General features: G+C 36.7%; 2 protein-coding genes and 1 long non-coding RNA gene across 3 annotated transcripts; 2 read left to right on the plus strand and 1 right to left on the minus strand.

Moving 5' to 3' along the window:
• Nucleotides 1-14,799: 14,799 nt before the first annotated feature.
• Nucleotides 14,800-21,706, plus strand: LOC114533499. Its single transcript, XM_028555028.1, has 3 exons — nucleotides 14,800-14,942; nucleotides 15,636-17,207; nucleotides 17,602-21,706. The coding sequence occupies exons 1-3, from the start codon at nucleotides 14,800-14,802 to the stop codon at nucleotides 21,704-21,706; spliced, it is 5,820 nt and encodes a 1,939-aa protein (XP_028410829.1).
• Nucleotides 21,707-22,185: 479 nt separating this feature from the next.
• On the plus strand, nucleotides 22,186-23,281 carry LOC114533553. Its single transcript, XM_028555084.1, has 2 exons — nucleotides 22,186-22,494; nucleotides 22,793-23,281. Exons 1-2 carry the CDS (start codon nucleotides 22,210-22,212, stop codon nucleotides 23,174-23,176), a joined length of 669 nt encoding a protein of 222 aa, XP_028410885.1. The 5' UTR covers nucleotides 22,186-22,209; the 3' UTR covers nucleotides 23,177-23,281.
• A 1,468-nt stretch (nucleotides 23,282-24,749) lies between these two features.
• On the minus strand, nucleotides 24,750-25,704 carry LOC114533558. The gene is made up of 3 exons (XR_003688075.1): nucleotides 25,532-25,704; nucleotides 25,038-25,119; nucleotides 24,750-24,850 (listed from the first exon to the last, which is right to left on the minus strand). It is a non-coding gene; the product is annotated as an uncharacterized LOC114533558 (long non-coding RNA).
• Nucleotides 25,705-25,809: the final 105 nt, after the last annotated feature.

Genomic DNA, 25,809 nt, shown 5'->3' on the forward strand with positions numbered 1-25,809 from the left:
GCTCGAGATTGCATCAACGTTAGCTAGAAAACTATCGGCAGTATCGGCGACTGTATGGATAATATCTTTAGGAATGTCGTTCTTGAATCCCGCTCCCATCTTGAATGCCGCCTTTCCATTGACAATGTCGAAACTCCACAATATAACATGAGCCCGAAACAACGCCAAATTATCCAAATTTACTTCAAAGCTCCCACCAAATATTCCGATTCTTAGTTTCACATGATTGGCAAATCGCATGACAGCCTCTGCTCCAGCTTGACTTCCGCCGAAAGCTTTTCTCCATTCCTTTTTTACCCCTAAGGAAAATTCTCTGGGCTTTAATGCTGGGATAAGTGCTCTTTTCTTCCGCTGAATAATGGACCTTCGTTTTCGCAAGTTCTTTATTACATCATGAGACTTTTCATTATGGTTTTCCAGGAACTCAGTAATCTTAGAATCTAGTTCGTCGCCTTCCTCAGATCGCCACAAAGCATCTTCGATGGCATCGCGTAGTTCCTCACTCAGGTTCTGTCGTCGTTCTAGGAAAACCTCTATCACACCTGCTTTTACTGTTACCTGCTCGTCAGTCCGAAGAATTCGTAATAAGTGGTGATCTGTGTGCTGTTGTGGAAGCTTCCGCAAAGCTGAAACTGCAAAGTATCGAATACCCGAGCTGTCATGATCCAAATATCTCGTTATCAGACTTAACGAGGAAATATGTCCTAAATTTCCAAATGCACATAAATGATTCCATAAGTAAGTTTCATAGGACTGACTCTCCCTGCCATGGAATCGTGCTGGATGTGTCTTAAAACTGTGATGTAAATGTTGGGCTATGAATTCTGACAGTGTTCTATTGTAACCAGCGTCATGACACCGGCGTACTAAACCTGCGGTCACTAACATGGCACGAACAGTTATCTCGTCACTTTTACTGGAATTCTTATGAAGAAATAAGAGGGCTTCCAATAATTCTGGGTACAAAGGTCCAGCTGGAATGAAGTATACCGCCTCGAGAAGTTTTGCGTGCTCTTCAATCGACAGTGGTCGTGGTTCTTCACTTAATATTATTCGGCTTAACATCTTTTGATTTTTATAATCACCACGAGTGATAATAGAGCCAACCAACGCTGACCATGTGGAAAAATTCAAATGAGATCGCTCTAGCGTTAACTTTACTATACTTTTGAAAATTTTGTCATTAGTTCTTGCGAGATAATGAAGTTCCTTGATGCACTGCGATAACTCATTTTCTTTGACTGAGGGGTCGGAATAGCATCGAAGTAATTCGTAAAATGTACGGTTTGGTTTAATAGGATCACCAACTGCAGACCATTTCACATTTTGCATTTCTCCATACGTTAATGTATCTTGTTTAAGATTTTCCAATAAAGAATGCGAATTTTCCACGGACCTTTTGACTCTTCTGTTAGTCAGGGGTTTTACACAGCCAATAAGTTTAAGATGGCTTTCCCCGGATGCCTTTAGCTCCAAATCAGGTTGCCTTTGAAATTCTGCTTTATTCTTTGGTCGATTATACGGCTTATCATTTCGTAAATATGAAGAATGAAATCTTTTCACGTTTTTGACGGCACCGTTTTGAATTTCTAGAGTTGTGTGATAATAACTTCTACTGTGTTGTTCTCCCTCGACCGGCCTGCCGTCAGCATGCTTGAGGTAATCCTCGCTGCTCCATCTTTTTGTAAGATGAATGTTGTTAAAGTTTGTTTTGTTAACGTCGTAATATGCAATGTGAATTCCCGAGTCATCTTCTTCTTCTGTACTGTATGAAGTGTTCCGCGAGTCTGGATGAATCTTGAAATTGAGCGCGCTGACAATACCTAAATTAATAACCACACAATGTGCAAACGACTGGGGACAAAACACCGTTTAATAATTACTTTTTGTAATCATAGCGACTTTTGAATTTTAACAATTTACACGAACCACAGTTAATAGAATATACATGGTTTGGAGACCATATAATACTACAATACAACTCATTAACTATGTTGAGGCACATTTATGCAAAAAATTGTTCCTTTCGCATCACATGTCTATTGTATTTTGCACAGATAAACCAATAGCAATCTTATAATTAACATATTTTTCAAGTCAAGGTTGATGAGCTTAGCAAGACAAATGCCATTGGTACGTTTGGCTAAAATACAATAGACACGTGACGAGAAAGGAACCATTTTTTGCATAAACGTGGACAATAACATACTTAATGAGTTGTATTGTATTTTTATTTAGTCTCCAAACCATGTACATTCTATTAACTGTGCACGAACATATCGACATGAACAAGTCTACAAATCCTTAAATAAAATTTAAACACCGAACCTTTATATTTATAATATTGTATGAATATTCATTGCCGCCTCCGCAAGAAACATTTTGGCATTCAAATTTCATGCAAAAAATAGCGACCGGGAAGAAAAGCAGAATTTTCCTATACAGGATGAGTAAAAAAAACTGACACCTTTGAAATTCAAATTAGCTGCAATGTGTCAGAAGTTGCCTAAAATATCTCATGGATATACGAAGCATATCAAATAAGTGAACCCATTAATCAACCTAAAACATAAAGTTTGTTCCCTTTGGAAGTTAGAATGCATTCTAAGCTCTGTAATAAAAAAGAACGTTGAATTAGTTCAATTGGTTTAAGCACTTTCGCATTAATTAACCACGTTTAGTTGATTGTACACAATTTCAGCCATAAGTTCGCGGTTAATTTGAATTTCAAAGGTGTCAGTGTTTTTTTACTTACTCTGTATAAAACCGTTGCTTAGAGGGCGTAGCTATCGAGGGGTCATTGGGAAGGCAGAGATGTAGGGAACATGTGTCTCCTCCAGCGAGTCCGTCATAATGAGATTAAGCGGTATTGCAAGTCATAACAAATCTCCCCTTCGTGGGCAGAAAACGTGTTCGTTTTTCGTTGGTGCGTCCCACAAAGGTATTTTTGTTTTTGTTTATAGCTGTGCGAAAACCAATGTCTTTGTCATTGTTTTTGGTTTTCTTAGCTGATAAAATCGAAGATGTGGGGCACATGCATGAGTGTTGCCATCCTTCTCGATTATGACTGCACCCACTCTCCCTCTTTAGTTTGGGTCTGCTCGCGGATAAATACGTTTTCCCACTTTAAATGAAGTTTTTTATCACGTAGTCGATACGTTGGCGATACCAAGTGGAATTAATACCATTTATTTCAAATAAGCAACGTTATTTGTTTCGTATACAGCGCTGCATATAGTATTAAACTTGTACAGGTAGTACTTGCTTAAATCATTGCTAAAATACCACAATGACTGCTGAAATGGAGGTATATATAATCAGGTCCTCGCTATTAACGCTAAAGTAATCATCACCAAAGATTACCTTCACGACACAACGTTTCGTCGACACACGGGTGGTCCTTCAGTCGTTAATGTAATCCTTGCCTGAACGACGAACGTCTTCATAAACGTTCGTATAATATGCATGGTCAAAGACCAAAGGAAAATTTTTCCAAAATAATAAAATCGCTTTAATAACTTTTATCATTAATTTATAATATTCGCGTTTTCATTTGTGTTTTCAGGCACGCAAAAACAGAAGCTGTCACCGAGTGCCTGAAACTTGGCAAATGTTCTGGCCCGAGTTTTAGGGTGTATCCAAACAAGCGCGCTTCTATGTATAATGGCAGCTTTCAACATATACCTTTCTTTAGCCCAACGAGTTCCGGTTGATCATCATGTGGAAAAAACACCTGTGTGATATGCCCATTCACATTTTGAAGATATAAAAATGGCTTAGACAACTTTTCTTCGAGGTCCTGGTCAACGCTATGTTTTATGAAACGACCGTTTTTTATACGAATTATTCGAAGACGACTTAAATGTAATCTTATGATGTAAGCGTCGTTTCCCAAAGTATGCCGATGCAAAACTTGAGCATCAACCTATATTTTGAAATATAAAACGTGCATGCATGAGTTTCAAAAAAGTTAGACTGTTTACATGCATGCAATTTTGGAATCCCATGCATGCATTTGAATTATCTATCAAAAACCTCGATCTTGGGCCCACCGTGTCTTACACATGAAATAACTATTTGCGATATTTTGATACAGATTTGCGATTTTGTCAAACACAAAAAATATAACAAATTTAATGAATTAACACTCATTTACTGCGAACGAAGGAAACATGTTTTGTGGACCCGAGACCTGTCGATATTATATATAACAAAACAAAATGTTTTCTGAGTTCTCGATAAATAAGTTTTTTATGTACCACTTGTCAAAGAAGAACCAAACTACAAGGTAAACAACGAAATATCTATTCATAAGAGACGCACGTCCAGGGTCGCCGCACGTGATTAAAGTTGTTAGGCAGATCATCCTAATTTCCCATGAGATAACGGCTATCTTAAAAATGGGGACAGGGAACATGGGAACATTGGAACATGGGAAAATGGGAAAATGGGAACGGGGGGACGGATGAACAGAGGAATGTGGGGACAGGCGAACGGGGGAACATGGGAGCGGAGGAACATGTGACCGGGGGGACGGAGGAACAATGGAACATGGGAACGGGGGAACATGGGAACGGGGAAACATGGGACGGGGGAACATGGAACTGGGGGGATGGAGGAACATGTGACTGGGGAAACAGGGGGATGGGGAATTACTCGGTGGCTCTGTTCGCCCGTTCCCCAGCTCTCTCGCGTGATTCGCTCTCGACCAATGAAATGCGACGAACAACAAACTTTGACAAGTGGTGTATAATAATAAACTATAAATTCTGCAAGCCATTTTAGAATTTTTTAAAATACGTCAACAACTCCTTATAAGGATATCCTAGTCGGAAAACAGCCAATATTGTTACCGTAACAACTAAATCACGTCAAATCGATTAAAAAAACAACGTACTGACAGGCGAAAAAAGGCGTTAAAAATCCAAACTAAGAAGTTTTTCGTGTATATTTTTTATTTTTTACTGTCTTTTAGCCTTTTTCCAGAAAGTTTTTTACTCATTTTAGCCGTACGTTGCTTTGGTTTTGTCGTTTTGTTTACATTTTCACTGCGGGCTGGATGCATTTCACAGCGAGCCCGCTGTGAAACGCTTCTCAGCCAATCAGATTGCTTCATTTACACAGATTCACAGTTAAAAAATAAATGTATATACCTGCCTAATTGAAGGCAAAACGAAACCTATTTGAATTAATTTATTTTGAGCGTTAATGCGTTGGTTGTTTTTGACTTTCCGGTATAGTTTTATAGAAACAACTACAGTCGCACTTACACACAAAAAACATCTTAACATGCACGTATAGAATCCATGCATCAAAATTCAAGGCAAATTTCTTTACTTCCTCTTATTTTCGCTTCGTACTTCTAACTGAAACTCAACAATTTCTCTCGTAGTATTTACATCTATATATGCAATTTATTGATATAGCCCTATATATATGTGTATAGAATTTGATACCTGGGCATTCATTTTAAAATTTAATTCTTTGGTTGAACGGTCACCACGATGTGTGTGGACTTTAAAGTCGTATTTGTAGCTACATTGTAATCCTGGAGGCAAATCTAACTGTCGGATTCCATTTGTTTGAGAAAGTGAGTACAATATATGTATAAAAAGCACCAATACTTGAAGTTGCATTCTCAAGATCTTGGAAAAGACTAAGAGTGATAGCTTTCATGTAGATCCGTGTTGACAGTATACTCTGACGTTTTCAAACATACAATATGTAACTTCAATTAAATTCAAAAATTTAGAAAATTGAGTTGCAATTGTTTTCAGGAATTTCCTATATACTTATGACGATGGGGGTCAAAAACTTCCTGTGTTTTGAGTAATATAATTGCTAGCAAGATATAATAAAATTGCGTTATTATACGTATCAGTCAGGACAATTGTAATCATATCAGACTTTGCCTATTGCTCAGTAGCTTATTTGGACTTTCAGTAATAAGGTTGGTGTGCTATTAATTATAGTCATACTATACTAAAACTCTGAACAAGCACGCAATGCAAATTCAGGCAGGAAAAACAATACCAATTTGCAATTGCATGCATTGAGAATATATATATATATATATATATATATATATATATATATATATATATATATATATAATATATATGATTAAATAGATATCATTGACATTGATATCCGTCATTGACATCATCGGTCTTATTATAATCAGGCACGACCAAAACTACTTATCCTAATTAAGCGGCATCATTTCGTTATTGTCTACCACCTGAAAATTCCTATATATACTGACGATAGCTATATATGTATGTGTGTGTACGATTTTTATGCTCGAGTTGTGAAGGATCGCGCAAAAAGAACGAGTGAGTTTGCTATCTTTCACCACGAGTGAATAATAAAAATCGTACAAGCAAGCCAACCATGAAGTAATTTGTTTATTAAATGTATTGTACATTTTATATTCAAAATAATTTCAGAATAAAAATTATAGCGATCAAAATAAGGCTGTTTGGAATACCATAGGTAACACACTTGCTGATCGTGTCCAAATATTACAAAATAGGGCTGCTAGAGTGATTATACGGGTCGTAAAAATGAACAGGGCCGATCTGAACTTGCGTTAAATGAATTAAAATGGAATACGCAGAAATAAATTTTTAGCAAGTCTCGTGTACAAAAAAAAAATCATGAACTAGTATTCAAATAAAGTTTTTACTGACTTCCTTTTTTACCTAAAATCAAACTTGCCCAGTTGAATGCAAAACGGCGCATGCAAATTTGAATTTTGTTATAGGCATATCAGGCCAAATGATAGTCTTTATTCAATTCCCAACGGTAGAGGAATGGTTTTACACCGAGAATTCTTGAAACACGATTATTGGTTCATTTCTTTAATTATTATTTGACATAATCATAAGAATTATTTATAGCCAGAAAGCTATAGATATTAATTCCTCTAGCGATGTAAAAATAAAATCGCTAAAAAATTGTCTAAAATTGCTTTGAGACAGTTTGTATATGTAAATGAACCCTATCCTCTGACATGCAATATGTGTATTACAATCTCATTCGCGTAATATTGATTTGCGTTTCAGTATATGTAGCTATTCCTCAAAACGTTTTCTTGCTAGAAAAGTGTGTTAACCTATAGCACTATAAGTATCGAGTTGTCGTGCATTTCCTTTGACTCGGGCATATCAGTGCTGTGCAGACTTCGACAAAATATAAAACGATTGCAACATTCTTGGTAAAATGTATTGAAATGTTTGAATCACACTCCCCGCAATAACTGAATATGAATTTATAATTACTTGAATGGAAATTCCCGTTATTCTTTGCGTGCTTAGAGTTTAAGGTTTAAGGGCTGTCGAAGGTCATAGAGAGTTTTAGTTAGACGTTTACGGCACGCCGCAAACCGCGGTTTTACGTTAGCGGTTTGACGTTGGCGTTGTTGCAAATTTGACATTTAGTTAGCAGTCATTTACCTATCTATACCTTATGTTAGAACTATTGTTATTATTATTATAGGCTTTATTTAAAGAGGGTAACATTTTACAGCAGTAAAAAATACACTGAGAACTTCATGGCCCTCAACAAAATTGGCATCCAGTAAACAGTTTCGCTGTTAATTAAATTTCTGCTAGCTATTTCTAATGTTTCATTTTTTTGTCGCAAATGTCGTTTACACCTGGAAAAGTTGAAACAACCTCCATTTTAATAACCGACTATCGACCTACGATATCATGGTAAACCGCCAAATTGCCAATCGTGTTATTAAATAGTGGGTAGCCGCTTTCTTAAAGAAGATCGGAAAGAAAATTGAAAATAGGCTAGAAAATTGCCACAAAGAAGATTTGGATATCCAATATGTCTACTAGGAGTATTTATATATACGTGAAACGAGACACTATTGCAGTGAAAATTCGCTGAGGTAAATGAACTACGTGAAAATACACCTCGTACGCAAAAATTTCAACTGTCAATTAAGCCGCGGTTATAGTGGTTGAAGAAAAAACGTCAAACTAAATGTCTCTCATGTCAGACGTCAAACCTTTCATGTGCCGAATCGAGTGCAAGAAAACATAAGATCAAAGACATGATAACATTGGGTTCGGCACACGAAGAATTCGGCGTCTAAAACGGTGCTTCTGTTGTTGCTGTGTGTCTTTTGTGTGATATATCCCTTCAGTCCTGTGTTGTTTAGTACCCTGGTGTGTCTTTAGGATAATCCCTTAACAAGTTATAGTTTAATAACAAAGACTTTCTTTGACTAATTTGTCTTTAAAGAATCGCAATATTATATTTTTATGTTTGGATAATTAAAGAATTTCAAATTTGTTTCTTCTTAATTCTTTACATGCATGGAAATTAATAAGCGACGTTATAAAAACAGATAGTGTAGACCGATTCAAATCGATATCGGAACCTTTTAAATTGGTGTTCACAATTTGAGACGTCTATGTTAGCGGCCCTACCTATATCGTTCGAACATCTGTGATACTAGGCAGAATTATCTTGAGGATGAGAACGTCAAATACGACTTGAAAATGGCGTTATATGCACCCATATTTCATGCATCCCATCACCGCTAAATTTTTCTATATAAGGACAGCTAATTTACCTTTCTTTAGCCCAACAAATTCCGGTTGATCATTGTGTGGAAAATACACCTTAGAAATGTTCCCTTTTGTATCTTGAAGGAAGAAAAATGGTTTAGACAACTTTTCTTCCAGGTCGTGGTCAACACTATGCTTGATACGACGTCCGTTTTTCATACGAATTATTCGCAAACGACTCAAATGTACTCTTATAATGTAAGCGTCGTTTTCCAATGAATGCCGGTTCAAAACTTCCACATCAACCTATATTTAGATATATAAACGTGCATCGGTTTCAAAAGGTAAAGTTTATACTGTCCAGTTTTAATTCAGTTATAGCTATACCCAGTGCGCTTTTAGTTTGTATCTACAGTTATTCAGAAGGTTTTGTATATATTTTTTTTTCTTCGTCTTTATATAAACTTTTATTAAGATGTGCATATACATATCCTGTATAGGCCTAGAAAATAGACGTTTAAATACCTGAGCATTAATTTTGAAATTTAATTCTTTTGTTGAGCGTTCACCACGATGTGTGTGGACGTCAAAGTCGTAGTTGTAGCTACATTGTACTCCTGGAGACAAATCTAACTGTCTGATTCCATTTGTTTGAGAAAGCGAGTACAATATATAAATAATACACACGAATACTTGAAGTTGCATTATCGAGATCTTGGAACACAAGTATATAGTTATACGTGATAGTCTGCATGTCATATATATAGCTAACTTTAATTAAATTCTTAATCCTTAGGAATTAAATTCTAAATCATTAGGAATTTTTAAATTTTTTTTTCTAGAAACTAATCGTTTAAATACCTGAGCAATTGTTTTAAAATTTAATTATTTTGTTGAGCGTTCACCACGATGTGTGTGGACGTCAACGTCGTAGTTGTGAGCTACATTGTAATCCTGGAGACAAGTCTAACTGTATGATTCCAATTGTTTGAGAAAGCGATAACAATATATAAATAATACAAACAAATATACAGCTATATACGCGATAGCCTGCATGTCATATAACTGGTCATATATAGCTAACTGTAATTAAATTCTTAATCCTTAGGAATTAAATTCTAAATCCTTAGGAATTAAATTCTAAATCCTTAGGAATTTTCTAACACTCTTGGCTATATAATATAGGGGCAAAAATTTCCTGGATGCATGGGGAGATAGATTTCTTGATAAAAGCCAGTACGATAACGTATAAATTTGTATTCATCTCGGACTTGCCTGTATATAGCTCAGCCTATATTTATATAGCCTATCTTATTTGGTCTTTACTCGTTTTCAAGAATAGAAAAGCAAAGCAAGCTATAAGGTTGAAGAAAACAACAAGAGTCTAATATATACAATTAAATTAAAGTGAATTCTGTCGAACACTCGCGCAATTTTGATGTTATAACCGTAAGTAAACTTCAACATTTTAGTAATAGTTATAGTATCTATGGTAGGTATGAACCTAAACTGCATGAGATGTAAATTGCGCTCATAAAGTTTGGCGTAAGAATTGAACATAAAATGAGAGGTTTGGTTTACAGTTTCATTTAATTCGATACTATATTTACGTATGCATATATATGTGATTTTTTTAATTATATGCAGTACTGCAGCTTTATTCAATTTTGCTGTCAAACAGGTTGCTTCTTAGTACAATCTTAACTGAGAAACTGCATAAATGTTGTTAATGAGACAAATTGCTCGTCAAATTTCATGGCCTTCGACTGTCTTATATTGTAGAGGTTTAAAGGGTCTTCATTTCGAGTGGAATTATACACATTTCAAATTCAAGCCAGGGACATGCAGTTAATGGAAAAATGGGTCCTCCGGCAGGTTTCCATCAACTGTTCCTGCATGGCTTGAATTTAAGCCTCTAGAATTTACCTGCATCGAGTGAAGTGCCAAAATCATGATTGTCTTATATTGTGTTTCATTAGCTATCTGAAAAGGACTAAAAATGAGGAAAACTACGTTCTGTATAAACTTGCTGATTGGTTTAAAACGAAACTCTCCCTTGTTTATAAAAATTTTACTTTGCCTTTTTAGTGGCAGTTAAATCTACATTTAGTTGACGTAATTCTTTATCAAAATTCTGAAATCTTAATCAAAATTTAGTGCAAATGTTGTAGAAAGCCTGTTGTTTGAAGGTAATATTTTGCCTAATGTCCTTTAAATCATTGATTTCACAGCTCAAAAGATATATACTCGCACGACGCTTGTGAAATTAACTTAGAGTGACTATATGGAAATCACGAAGCTGGATGATATTCGGCATTATAGTTTCTGCATGATATTCTAGTGCTAACAAAGAATTTATACATCTATATATATATATATATATATCTAATTATATATATAATTTTCGAAAAATCAAGAGCTACAGGAATTTAACAGTAATTTTATCTAAAAGCATGTCATCATTTAGTTAGGCTTTATATCTAGATTAATTACAGTCTTTTCAGAAATGTGAATTAAAGTTATATATAATTATAATTTGCATTGTAGCTGTACAAAGCCATGAATATTTCTAATTTAGAGTGATGAAGGTCGAGCTGGTCTGTATATTAATTCTGTCACTGCAACACGTTTTGGTCGAAGGTATTTTTTGGAGTAGAAGGAGAAGGAGGAGAAGAAGTTGTTCAGCCACAAACTGTGAAGTGGGTCCATGGTCACAGTGGGGTCCATGTAATTATGAATGTGGTTCTACGAGAACACAAACGCGCTCAAGAAGCAAAACACGTAGTGAGTCATGTGGTGGTTCATGTATGTATACGTTAAGCGACACTAGATCATGCATTGGAGATGGATGTAAAAATGGAGGAACGGCAATTCCTGGCCGTTGCTCTTGCTTGCTTGGTTTTACAGGGACCTGCTGTGAGTCCGGTGAGTAATCAATTATGTCCATACATGCATCTAGTACATTCTGAATGCATGGCTGGCGACAAATTTAATCTTTGAATGGTGCATTCCACTGATTTTTTTGTTCGGCATATCGTAAAATTTATAATGATATTCATTTCTTTTGAATCAAATGTCACAGTATTTTAGAAAATAATTGATAAAATATACTCGCAGAAATCTAGTTAATAATTTATTATAACCGCATTATAACCACTTTTGACTTGCGCATGCATGTCCCCTATATTATATACACAACTTTTTAGCGGATTTCTAACATGGTGTAAAATGGATTTAATTAAGATGTATTATAATTCATAGTGCCTCAAAAACGACGAATTATAATATAACTGATTGTATTATAATTCATAGTGCCTCTACAAAGACGCAAATGCCGTTTCGGCATGTATTCAAACTTATCCGGTGCAGGAACACGAGCGAATATCTCGATTTATATTCAAAAAACTTTCCAATGTCCTTGAAGTCGAAAAAATAATAAACAAAAAATAAACCTATAGGCCATTTTTTAATTCCATCGCTTACGCCGGAGTAATTAAACAGCCAATAAATTAACAAAATATACGACCGTTTATATCAAATTTACAACCGCTTTTTATAGATGTAAATGAATGTTTAAGTAACCCATGTCAACATAATTGCACAAATACTTTTGGAAGTTTCACCTGTTCCTGTCGTTCGTGTTACACAAAACTTGGGCTAAATTGTCAACTGCAAAAATGCAAGTTTGGTGAAAAATGCTTTGAATACGGCGAGATAAACCCCAATAATCAATGCCAGGTGAGGTTGTTATGAAAATATAAATATATTATATATAAATATATGGAATATAAGTATTCAATTTCCAAGGGGTTTAAATTTAAGGGAGGAGTATTAGTTTATGTCAAAGGATGATTAATTGCTGTAAAATGCAAATGTTAGGGCTATGGTATTTAATGACATGGAGAGGATCTTATATCGTTTCTGACGAAGGGGCTGTGCCCCGAAACGTAATATATTATTTTTTTCTTCTCAAATGATGTTTTACTTTTTGATTTCAATGATTTGAAGCTTTATATAAATGTATGTTTTTGGGAGGCTTCTGATAGTTATTTACCAGATTGGAGGTCCGTAAAGGGAAATATTTCCGAGAGAAAAGGATTTTACTTTATGGACCGACTTTTACTTTACGGACCGACTAAACTGGTAAATAATAGATTTATTTTTTTTCTTGCGGTCAGAATTCATATTTTAGCGTTGGCTCCCGCGGTCCGTACGGCCTCATACGGACCGCTCGCGTAGCCAATTAGATTGCAGGAAACGCTAAAATATGAATTTGGACCGCAAGAAAAAAATAAGTAGAGATTATAACGTGGGTTGGGTTGGTTACAAATTTCCTTGATGCTTCTGATGCTACAACATTATTTTTTCACAAGATATATCGATTTGTGAGTCTTGCATGTCATAAGATTTATACACGACGGATTCATTAATTTTAAGGAGTGTCAAAAATCACGCGAGACAGTTTGGACAAACAACAATACCCTACCTTGCCGTGACACTAATTTGTGCACAAGAAATGATCACTGCGTGGGTGGGGTATGCACAGGAACGCCTTTCACGTGTCTTAATTGCGAGAGTTGTGATGGAACTGGATGTGTTATCAATCCAGGTTTCTGCGTGATCGAAGGAAATTGTTACACGGATGGTGATTTAAGATCAGGAAAGCCTTGTCAGGTGCGTTGATATTGTTTGCCTGTCATTCTGTCAAAAAGATATTGTGCGATATTCGGTGAAAATTCAATTCGGAAACGGTTAGGTCGATGGGAAACACGCAGTTCATATTATTTAACATAAATTATTGGCAATAATATTATTACAGTTAAAGTATTATAGCACATCGGACACATTTTTCATACGTGGCTGTAAGTATAGTCAGCCATTGTTTTTAAACATTGTTTGCCTATAGCGAAGAATAAAGCACAATCGTGTTAAACTTGCTCCATTATTATTTTAATAAACCAAATAATCTAACACATATACCTTTCCCGAAGCTTTGTCTTCTGAGTATCTAGACACAATACATATCATACGCAGTTTTTGTGATAAGTTTTGCTCGGAGGAATAATAGTTCTTCCGGCCAGATTCTTTTTATCAACAGAATGATGTTTGATAATAAATACGTATGTTTGAAAGCACAAATGCTTATAGAATTACTGCCGAGCCCAGCAAAATCACCACCTTATATAATAAAGTGATGGAAAAAGTAAAGTTCTGTGATATAGAGAACACCTTATTAGGCACTGAGGTCCAAGCCCATCATATCCTAGCATCACATAGTCGCCTAAAATATACTGTATCGTTAAGTAATCTAAATAATTTGACTAAAAAAAAAAATTTATGCGAATCAAAATTTACACTTTTATCCTAGCAATGTAACAGCAACAGGCCTAGAACATGGACGGCAAATAACAACCTTGGATGCAGTGATAACAACGTGAAAACAAGAAATGATCGTTGTAATAACGGAGAATGTCGAGGAGAGCCTTTCACGTGTCTTGCATGCCAAGACCATCACAACGACACATGCCGAATAAAAACTGGGTATTGCGTCATTAATTATAACAATGTGGAGACATGTTTCACTGCAAATACGAATAAACCGGGAAATATGTGCCAGGTAGAGTGCGTTTGCGTTGGTTTGTATCTGAAAGTATGCAATTGAGTACGTAGCGAAAAACTCACCTCGAGTCCTTTAGCAAAATAGGTTTCTGCTTTCGTTGACTTATTTATAAGAATTTAATTTGTGCAATGTTGGACTGAAAAGTTTATTTTATGGTACTCTAAGTGAAATCGGAGCGCTGTGGAAAATTGCTTTACCAACGGAACTAATGGACTATTCAGTCTATATTGAAATATATTTAAAACTAGGAATATTCATCAGTACAGCTGGAAGGAAAATTCCAAAGTTAGTAAAATTGAAAGCTTGGTTGAAAAGTATTGCGAAGTTTGAAAACGTCTTAAAACTTTGATTACGTCACATCATTTGGAAGGCGACAGGATTCTGCATGAATGTATTTATAATATTCGGAGAAACTTCAGCTGGTAAAGGATTATGCAACTCTCCAACAACCTCCCCCTCCAAAAAAGACATGATATGCGGCACTGATATTATCAGGAAACAAAAGTAGAAAATTTTTAGGAAGGAGTTTGCAAATGATTTGTTAGCTAATTAAAAAAGCCTACAAAAATAAAAACCCCTCACTAAATTTATTTCCATTATACCATATTCTTTCAGTGGTGTCTTCCATCATCAAGTACGACAACCTGGACAATGAAGCATGACGTTCCATGCAATGACCAAGACAGTTGCTCAAAGTCTGACAAATGTAAAAATGGTCAATGCGAAGGGATCAGTTTTTCATGCAATAATGATTGTCAATCCTGCAATGGCAATGACTGCAGCTTACACATCGGGTATGGATATGTGGCAGGAAAATGTACCTGTAAAATAGGGGGTGAGTAAAATTTAAACTTAAAATTTCTTTGAACTAGAACAACGCTAAAACTATCGAAAAATGATGATTGTATTAATATACTCAGATAAGAACTACCAGCATCAACAGCTCAACCCAAATAATGAATGTCAGTGGTGCGACATCTATGATAAATCCTCTAAATCAAGTTCTGCATGGTCCAATCGACCAGCAACCAACTGCAGTGACGCTAATGACTGTACGAATCAAGATCTTTGTAATAATGGGTACTGTGTCGGTATTCAATACAACTGTCAATCGTCGTACCCGCAGTCCAGTTGTATACAAAGTTCCCAATGCAATGGTGACGGGACATGTAGAAACATTATGAAGAGTAATGGGAGCATTTGTCGCGCAGCTATTGACTATTGCGATGAACCAGAAAGGTATAGAATAATTACGCTAATTACAGAGATTTTCTACCTGATCAAAATGCCCAAATTTATATTAATAAGGGCGATTGGGGAGGACAACCTGAAACCATTTGTCCAAGACCCCTGATAATTTTATTTACAAGCATATTTTCGTATATTTTAGGTAGGAAAACAGTTTAAAATATAAAATTAAAATGTTGAATTAAGATAGTAAACATATATATTATTAATATAACTAATATATTATTAATTTTCCGCAGATGCGATGGCGTGTTAGGAACATGTCCTCCAAACTCTGTAACAGGAATAAGAATTCAAGATGGTCAAGCAAGGATAACACTTCCCAATTTTGGAACACCAGCTTCATTTCAAGCAAGTACAAACAAATTGTATCTTCAACTCAGCGGATTCTCTGTCACCTGCGGTTCTCTCGCTATTAAATGGTCTATAATAAAGTCTGATAGAAGCTGTTATCTGGACAAAGAAAATGCAACACTTTCGTTAAATACTAATACCCATATTCTTGGTGGCCTAAATTTGCCGAATGCAGAAATCTATAAAGTTGTTGTTCAGGCATATAATATTCGTGATGAATTTGGGTTGCCTGTGTGCAGTAACCCGGTTACCATAGATACCAGCACTCCAACAAGTGGCTGGGTCCATGATGGATTAGGCTCTACTGACCTTCAGTTTCAATCCAGTATGACGTTCAGCGCAACATGGGGAGGATTTCAATCACTCCACGGTATTGCGAAGTACGAAGTTGCAATGCAACATCAACCACGACTATCGAACAACCAAAGTGAAGTACAAGCCTTTATGAATGTTTATTTAAACGTTTCTTTCAGCAAAACACTTTCGGTAATCCCGGACGGCAGCAAACTTACAACAAAAGTTCGCGCATACACAAAAGCAGGATTGTACTCAGAAGTAAGCAGTAATGGTCTAACAGTTGATACATCGAAACCTTTTTCAGGGTCAGTCTCTGACGGTTCAAGCATTTCACAAGATCTGCAATATGCTGACTGGCGCTCCAGCTACAGCATAAGTTGGGAACAGTTTACTGACCCTCATACACCTATTGTCAATTACAATGTCGGTGTCAAAAGAAAGCATGGTAGCTTTCTGTCGTCAGGTTTATCTTCAGTCGGTTTGAAACAAAAATTTCTAGTTCCACAGCTAACCCTTGTCTCCGAAAAAGAATATTGCGCTATTGTCGAAGGGGAAAACGCGGCTGGACTTAAAACTCAAGCTTCTTCAAATTGTTTGCTCATTGACCATGATCCACCAAGACCAGGGACAGTTAATGATGGCATGACTGATGACATTGACTATCAATCGGATGACACAGTATTTTATGGAAACTGGAAAGGATTTGACGACGGTATTCGGGGTAGTGGAATCATCGAATACAGATACATACTAACTGATCAAAATGGCGGGAATATCACATCATGGACTACCACTGGCTTGCAAACAAATGTTACAATCCAAGCGATAAAACTGGCGGATGGCAATACTTATTATATAACTGTACGAGCCATCGATAGAGTGAGTCATTACAAAGATGCAAAATCCGACGGAGTGTATATTGACACATCTCATCCCGTTTATACTGGAAAAATACACGTTAAAGGGGAAATGGCCCAAAAGGATGGAGTGTTGATTGTATATATTGTAAATGAAGGCACGTTATCTGCATCTTGGCCTCAATTTGTGGATACACATAGTGGTATGGACAAATATCAGTGGAGTATTTTCGAAAATGACACACGACCGAGCAAATGGAATGATGTGACAGGAGTAAACCTGGCAACAAAAGCAATCTTTAGGTAAGCGATACAATATCCAATAGATACAATATAATATCCAATAGATAACACCATCAGAAAACTACAATTTTTTATTCCCTTATGGAATCATTAAACTGAAAAGTTTGTTTTTCTACCATTCCACCACATAAATGTCGTTAAATTTTGTTCAAATAAACTTTGCCTTTATGACAGCAAGGTAGATGTGGGGACCAAGCCACAGTCTTGTCTAGGAAGAAGGCCTGGGGTTTTAAGTTAGAATGTGTCTTTAGTTGGATTTGTTAAAAAATTGTCTATAATTTTAGAATATTTTTTAAAAAAATTATAATATTGCACATCGTATTATATCAATTCTCAGATTTCAACATTCTTTCGTTCCTGAGAGTATAGTCAGTCATTTTTAATAACCTTCTAGATCCTTGTCGCTAGCCAATAACACAGCATACCGCCTGATCATTCGCGGGATAAACAACGCTGGTCTCCATGCAGACATCATGTCTCCCGTAATAATCCCCATCGCTGGATCACATAGTCTCGGAATGGTCTTCGACGGCCGTGATCCATCAGTAGACATCGATTATGTAACAAATACTTCCGTCCTTCACGCTACATGGCAAGGTTTTGAAACAGCTGATGTAAAAGTTAGAGCATACTTCTTTGCAGTGGGTAGTTGCACGAGAGGTAACTACCATGTGACTAATAACCAGTTCATGCCAGTTATACCACCAACAGCAACTTCGTTTGGAATACATGGTCTGCATCTCGTGAACGGTCAACGATACTGTATAAAGATCAAAGCTGAAAATTTAGCCGGAGTTGAAAGTAACGTCGCTTCGTCGGACGGATTCATTGTAGACGTCTCCCCCCCTGATCTAAGAAGTGCAATGGTATTGGACGGACTGGAAGAAGATGATATAGATCACCAATCAAAAACGATGGAGCTATCCGCAACCTGGACTGGAATTCAAGATCACGAGTCAGGCATCCAGCATTTTGAGGTTGCTGTTAGTCGAAGCAGGACTGACCAGCCAGACATTACGTCATTCATAGATGTTAACTACAATATGTCTTCTACAATAAGTGGACTTCGTCTTAACAACGAAGTGTATTACTTCATATTGTGTGCGATTAATAACGCAGGATTAAGGTCATGCTTGGCTTCAGACGGTGTCCTTATCGACCCGACTCCTCCAACGACAGGCATCGTACATGACGGAATACTCGAACCAGATATTCGCTATCAGTCATCTATTAAAGAAATCAGCGCAAACTGGGAACGAGTTTGGGACTTGGAAAGCAGGATAGAGAGATTTGAATGGGGGATTAATGAAGAAGGTAGAGGACTTGTTCAAGATTTCGTAGACGTTGGCCTTCAGACGCACGTTACATCCAACAAGGTGCTAAATCTAAAACACGGTCACAATTATACCGTTATTTTACGCGTTTACAACAGAGCCGGTGCGGTACAAGAATTATCTTCCAACGGCGTAATTATCGATACGACACCACCTGTTTCAAGTGAAATTAAACCATTGCCATCTCATCTGGACTGGCGCTTTGTTGAAGAAACTGAAACCTATTACTCATCCACAGCGACGGACATTTGCGTTACATGGGAGGATTTCCAAGAACTGGAAAGCGAAATGTGGTACTACAAGATAGCGATAGGAACGTCAAAATATGGCACACAACTTCAATCATTGACGAATATCGGTTCGGCCACAAATGCCAATACCTCTGGAAATGGGTTGAATATTAGGCCAGGGATTCATTATTTTGTCACTGTCGTTGGACGAAATCGAGCTAATCTTGTGTCTGGAAACTGTTCATCGCCATTCCTATTTGATTTCAGCCCTCCAGAAACTGGCAAAATACAAATAAAATCAGACTCAGGACTCGTCAAGAAACATTACAGTTTAGGCGAAAGTATTCGCGTCAGTTGGTTGGGATTCCAAGATCCGGAAAGCAAAATAGAAAAATATGAGATCTCGGTAGTACATAACAGCTCAGCCATTTTGAATTACACTCTCAAACCTAGTCAAACTGAAGAGGAAATATTCATTGATACAAGTCTTCTGTATCCAGGAAAATCCTACAACATAGTCTTGAAATCAAAGAACTACGCAGGCTTGGAGTCTCTTGTTCTCAGCACGCCGTTCACTATTGATAATACTCCACCAGATTACACCGGAAAACGTGATGAACTACCTAAACGCTACTTTCGTTCAAATACACATCCTTTTAAAATTGTTTGGGAAGCCTTTGAAGACTACGAAAGTCCAGTAGAATACTATGAAATTGGCATCGGTAGACACAATTCTGGTGACGATACACTCAATTTTACCAGCACAGACTTATGTACACATTTCAATGCTGATGGGTTGTTCTTTAAGGAGAATCAAGTGTATTATGTGACCGTGAAAGCTTTTAACAAAGCTGGTCTTTCAAGTTCGCTTTTGTTAGAAGAAGTTAATTTTGATCAAAGTCCGCCAACTGGAGGCATGGTTAAAGACGGTGTCTCGAATGAGGACGTGGATTTCATGTCGTTGCAAGACACAGTTTCTGCTTCCTTAGAAGATGTGAAAGATGTCGAAAGTGGAATACACGAAATTGAATATTGTGTTGGGAGTACTCCTTTTAACTGCTTCATAAAACCTTTCACTTCAATCCTCAAAAATAACTCTTTCACTTGTAGCGACTGCAATGTTGATGCTGGGATGACAGCTTTCGCCGTGTTTCGTGTAACAAACGGAGTAAATTTGTCCAAAATATTCGTCTCGGACGGTGTTACGGTCGATTCGACACCCCCTGAAATACAGCTCGTATACGATGGTGAAGAAACAGAATATCCTGACGTAGAAAAGTCGTTTAGCAATTGGATTCCAACAGTCACATGGAACGGAGCACGAGATATTCATAGTGGTCTGCGCAATTGCAAATGGGCCATTTTAAAGAAAGAGGGAAACACTACTCTCAGTGTGTATGTTAGGACTCTTCATGAAGCTAACATGACGTATAACACAAAACACATTGAAAAGGCCACTGCTCAACTTTCCACAAACTCTTCATACGTGAACGTAATCCAGTGCTGGAACAATGCAGGATTATCTAGTCAGCGGTATTCCAACGGCTGGTCGGTGGTTGAACAATGGCCTATTCCGTCATACGTCATAGATGGTACTGGGCCACATGACATGGAGTATGATATCAATAGAGAAACCCTTGGAGCGTCATGGGGTGCATTTCATGCAGATTCAAAGGATCCTATAATAAAGTATGAGTGGGCTGTTGGCACGCTAGGGGAATATGACAACATTCTAGAATTTACAGATGTAGTGCTTAACACAAAAATTTCGCAGTCGTTGTCAGAAAGCGATGTCACAGTAAAGCCTGGTGTTAAGTATTATACAACAGTTCGCGGGACCACTTTGAGTGGATGGAGCAGCAACAAAACTTCAAACGGATTTATCATCGACATCACTCCCCCAACAGCTGGTTCTGTAAGTCTGACTCATCGCATTTTAAACCAAAAGACCAATGATGTTGACTATACAATATCGTGGCAGGGTTTTGCTGACTTGGAATCAGGAATTCAGAATTATGCTTATTGTCTGGGTTACATTGAAAACGTTTGCTCGACCTCCGTCTTAAATGCGGGTTCAGCTTTTCAAGGAACTGTTCATGGTTTTCTCCCTGAAGATCTAGAAAATTCATTCTTCGGTATTATCATTGTAACAAACAAAGCAGGTCTGAAAACTATCGCCAGCTCAAGTAATATTAGGATTGACTTCACACCTCCCGTTCCCGGAAATGTGTTTGATGGAATAGATCATGATTTAGACTACATCAATTCCAGCGTTGCCTTAGCAACTAGTTGGTCTGCGTTCACAGAGGCTGAATCTAGCATTAAGAAATGTATCCTAACTGTCAGTGAAGAATATCCTAATAAGAACGAATCCTTCACGGTAAAATTGGAAATGGAGGTTAACGCAAATGGTTCTGTAGTCCATCATTTCCCGATGATTTCAGGTCTTCAGTATGTTTCCCGTATAACCTGTAAAAATCATGACGGATTTGAATCGTCAAAACAGTCGAATGGTGTTACTGTTGACGACACACCTCCCTCGGTGGGGACAATACTTGATAAAAACGGCCAAAACTTTTCACATCAATATCAGGCATCTACAGGTGAGCTTCACGTCCGATGGACTAATGGTTATGATCTTGAAAGTGGAATTATGGAGTATTTGATAGCTGTTGGAACTGGGTCAAGCGAGGACAACATACACGAGTTCTTTTCAGTCGGATTAGCAAGGGAGATAAATGTTAAAAATCTTACTATGAACTCTGGTTCAACTTACTACATAACTTTGCAAGTTGTGAATAAAGCTGGAATAAGTTCACGTGTTTCGTCGAATGGTATCACAATTGACAACACACCACCGAAATTTCAACAAGTATGTATGATACGAAATAAGAATAATTTCCTTGAGAAATTATGTGTTTTTGTGTGCATATAATAATTTTCATGTTCGTCATAATAAATGCAATATCCTTTGGAAAACCTAGAAGCACGAGATTCATCTAGTTTTTTGGCGGTCATATTTTTTTTGAAATTTTTGCAAAACAATAACCTGCGCCAAAAAATAACGACTTGTTCATCTTTAGCGACTATCTTGAAATTTTTCAGGTCAAACTTCAGCATTCTGGAACAGGGTATATTAGTTCGAGCAATAATCTTATCGGAAACTGGGAGACATTTGATGACGAAAGTGGCATAGATTTTGTTGAATACTGTTTTGGTACAACTAGAGAAGTATGCAATGTACAAGACATGCGTCGTGCATTTGAGAAGAAGATGAACGTCACCTGTCTTAATTGCAAATTGCACCACAGGCATACATACTACATGACTGTTCGAATTTGGAATAAAGCAGGCTTGTTTAGTTTGGCGACATCAGAAGGAGTTGTAGCAGATTTAACGGCACCAGTTGGCGGCAAAGTGTCATTGAACAAAACGTACATGTCTTGTGTTGGTCATTGCAGTCTGGCCGTGGAGTTCAGTGGATTTGAAGATGAAGAAAGTGGGATTGGCGGTTGTGTATTTAGCATAATAACCGAGGACCAAACAACAATAATAATGCCTGTTCAGCCTACGACAAATCAAAACAAAATTGAAGTCAATTACTTGACACTGCAACATGGTGAACGATACAAAGTTATCGTTGCTTGTGATAATACAGTGGGGCAGCGAAGTTTGGACGTTTCTTCGCCACCAATACGGATTGATAACACCCCACCAGGAAAGGTAAGCATGCATTCCCCAAGATGAAGATAATGATAGAAGATTTATAAGGTCCAATCGTGTTGCACGTACTTTATTACTGGTTGGTAAATATAATAGACTTCAATTTGCCTTACAAGTTTGATAATGCACAAGTTATTCCACTCGTGATCTAGATAAGATAACTGCCCACCTGTCCGGATTATCTTCCGGTTTTGATCTTTGATATTTTTTGAAAACTGAATCATATTTCAAAGAGACAATACGTATCTGTTGAATAATTTAAATCCAAATTGTGATATTGCCTATATGTGCATTTTAGGGTTTTGTTATCATAAGTCCTGACCGAAATCACGATGTTAGACGTGGACATGTTGGCTGTCACTTTATTAATACGACGTTACGGATTTATTGGTCTCGTTTCTATGACGAAGAATCGAACATCGCCGGATTTCGTGTCAGCATTAGACGAAAACCACGTGGAAGTGACGTCATTCCTTATACATACTTTGGCATTACCTCAGAAGCCAGATTTCATCTTCACGAAAATTATGGCCTGTCTCTGGGACAAACAATCTTTGCAACGGTGGAAGCAACAAATAAGGCGGGCCTTTCAATTGAGGCAACGTCTCCTCTCACTCGACTTATTTCCCTTACAGACAGTAACCTTGTTAACGAGCAGGATTTCTTATGCGTTAATTTTTGAATACATCTAGTATAAGGTCTTGAATCAGAAAGCATCCCGCTTGAAAGACCGTTAGAGGTTGTTTCAGTTGTTTTATTTTGTCCATAAAAAGTAGATTTTTTTTCTGTTTTGAAAACTGATATAATTAGAAGTGCTTTAATTTTTAACATTTAATTTAGGGGAAGGTGAAAAATTTAGTTCAGTTTTTATCATTTGAGTGGCTTACGCCTGATTCACTACGTATACTGCAAAGCACACTTTTATTCTTATATCTACTGGAAACATTACATGGAAACACACTGCATGCTAGTTAATTTGCTGTATAATAATCATAGCAGTTAATTATAACAACGCGACTATAATGATAATTATATATTAATGACAATGTAGTAATTAAAAGTAATGACAGAAAATTGTATTAATTCAGTTGAATAGGAATGACATGTAATCCAGCCTTGTATCTTACGCGTTTTGTACATATTTTATGCATTGACATCTTTGTCAGTTTGTCTAAGAGAACAACATGTAATTCAAGAGTAAATCTAATCTACAAAAAATTGCACTACAGCAGTCTTGACGAAAACAAAGTGTATATGTATTTTAATTCTTTAATATCGCCATGGAAAACTACAAGATCAAGGATGTCGTTAAAATAAAACTACGACGTATACAAAGAGTATAGGCAAAAAGAAATGGTGCAAATTTCGTTTAAATGAGGATACGATTTGGCTGTATTAATGATTTCCTGCTTCAATGGCTAACGTCTAGGTAACGTTAATGGAGCTGTATCTGGGCTTACAGCTTAACCGCTCTTTTACAAAAAATCTGGCGACAGTTGTATAAAAGACTAGTTAACCTTTAACTGTAGTTAAGGACAGAATTGGCCAATCAGAGTCGTGTATTTCTGAGTTAACTAGGATTTAACTATGCAAAATGTAGTTAAAGAGTTCTGTCACCAAACAAACTTTCTACAGAGGTTCTATGCAATTTACTAAATTTTGAGTTTTAATATTCTTTCTACTTTTCTTATATTCTTCTTGGTTTAAATTAATTGGTTAAAATGAATTGATTAAAACTTTAAAAACCGGATAAATCGTGATTTTTAGTGTGCTAGGGTCTAGACCACCTTAGATTTGGAATCATACACAACTCAAATTCAAGCCATGAAGGTTGAGATTTAGCCACTATTCTATAGGAGGTGGGGTATTCATATAGGTGTATGCATATTTATAAATCTTCAGATATACACCGTAAAAAAAATCGCCCATCAAGGACAAAAGGAGAAATTGCTGAACTATAAATAAATGAAGTATAGTAAAATTCATCGCTTCTTACATGCACCTGGACAGAGTATCCTAAAAAATGTAGATTGCAGTAAAATGATTTTGTGAAAAGTTGACAAACGTGAAAAATATTGCCGTACATGCGAAGATCGCAAATTAGCTAGTTTTTCGGATACGTATGAATAGTGCATGAGTTTTCAATAGCTAGAAGATAATCACACAACAGTAGAAGTCAATGCTAGGAGTTTATTTCTTCACGCCCTTAGAAACAACGTACATTACTACACAACTATAGTCAACATGCATATATATATTGACTAAAAATATTAATATAGTCATGAAACTACGTATACAATTCAACGTAAGTAATTCAGGTATCTTATGGAAAATCCGTAAATCGTCATCGGGTATTCTGGAAATAAAAAAGCAACCATGCAAAATTGGCATATTTTTAATTTTTATTATTAAACCAAATAGGATACATAAAATGTAATAAAAAGCTCACAGTTTCTGTTAGAAACGAAAATTGTCACTCTGCATGTTCCTACTAAACATTCCCTCCTGTAGGAGTAAGCGACATTGTAGTTTCGCATAATTACCTTTTAATCTTTTCGTTCATCCATCTTAACAATGTGAGTTAGGGCCGTTGCGCCATTTGAGATATTTCTTCCAGTAATCATTCTTGGATAAACAATTTATTGTTATCTTAGTTTTGATCGAGTCGTACGTGTGAATAATCGGCGTATAGTAAATGTGCTAATTTTGAGATGGGTGGACTCCATATGGGGTCAAGATCAAATATCTTCTGGTGGTATAAAGTCGGTCTAATTCTCATGCAATTTGGGATTAACATCGGAATCTATTTTGGAAAAATTTGGGAAACGTTGTGTAAAAAAAACTTGAAATGCTCTTGATAACAACTAAAATGCTAGAACAAGTTAAGGGTAGTGTCGCAGCTCCTCACAAGAATGATTTTCACTGGCTGAACTTTACAATACATTCAGTCTGTTTCGTTCTTTAGAAAGCATATAGAAAAGCACTATCCAATTGGACGAAAGCTTCCGAGAGTTGCGATAATCAGTCTTCAACTTACCGCGGCGCTCGAGGAATAGTGTTCATTAACTTCTTCCCATGTGCAACATTCATTGTAACATTCTTCGTCAATGTTAGGCCAGAAGAATCTGCGATGATTCTTAAATTCCTTCGCTTTATTTTTGTCAAGTGTTACGTCATCAATAACATCATCAATCGATTTGTCTGAAGTCGTATCGCGATGTGATGAAATAAAGAATGGTTAGTAGTCGAGATACCTAATATTATGTAATTAAGTCGATGCTAAAGGGCTGCTACAGGGAGCTAAAATAGCTTCAA

This window comes from Dendronephthya gigantea, unplaced genomic scaffold, assembly GCF_004324835.1.
Source record: "Dendronephthya gigantea isolate DGI-Jeju-01 unplaced genomic scaffold, DenGig_1.0 000092F, whole genome shotgun sequence".
NCBI classification, from domain to species: domain Eukaryota; kingdom Metazoa; phylum Cnidaria; class Anthozoa; order Malacalcyonacea; family Nephtheidae; genus Dendronephthya; species Dendronephthya gigantea.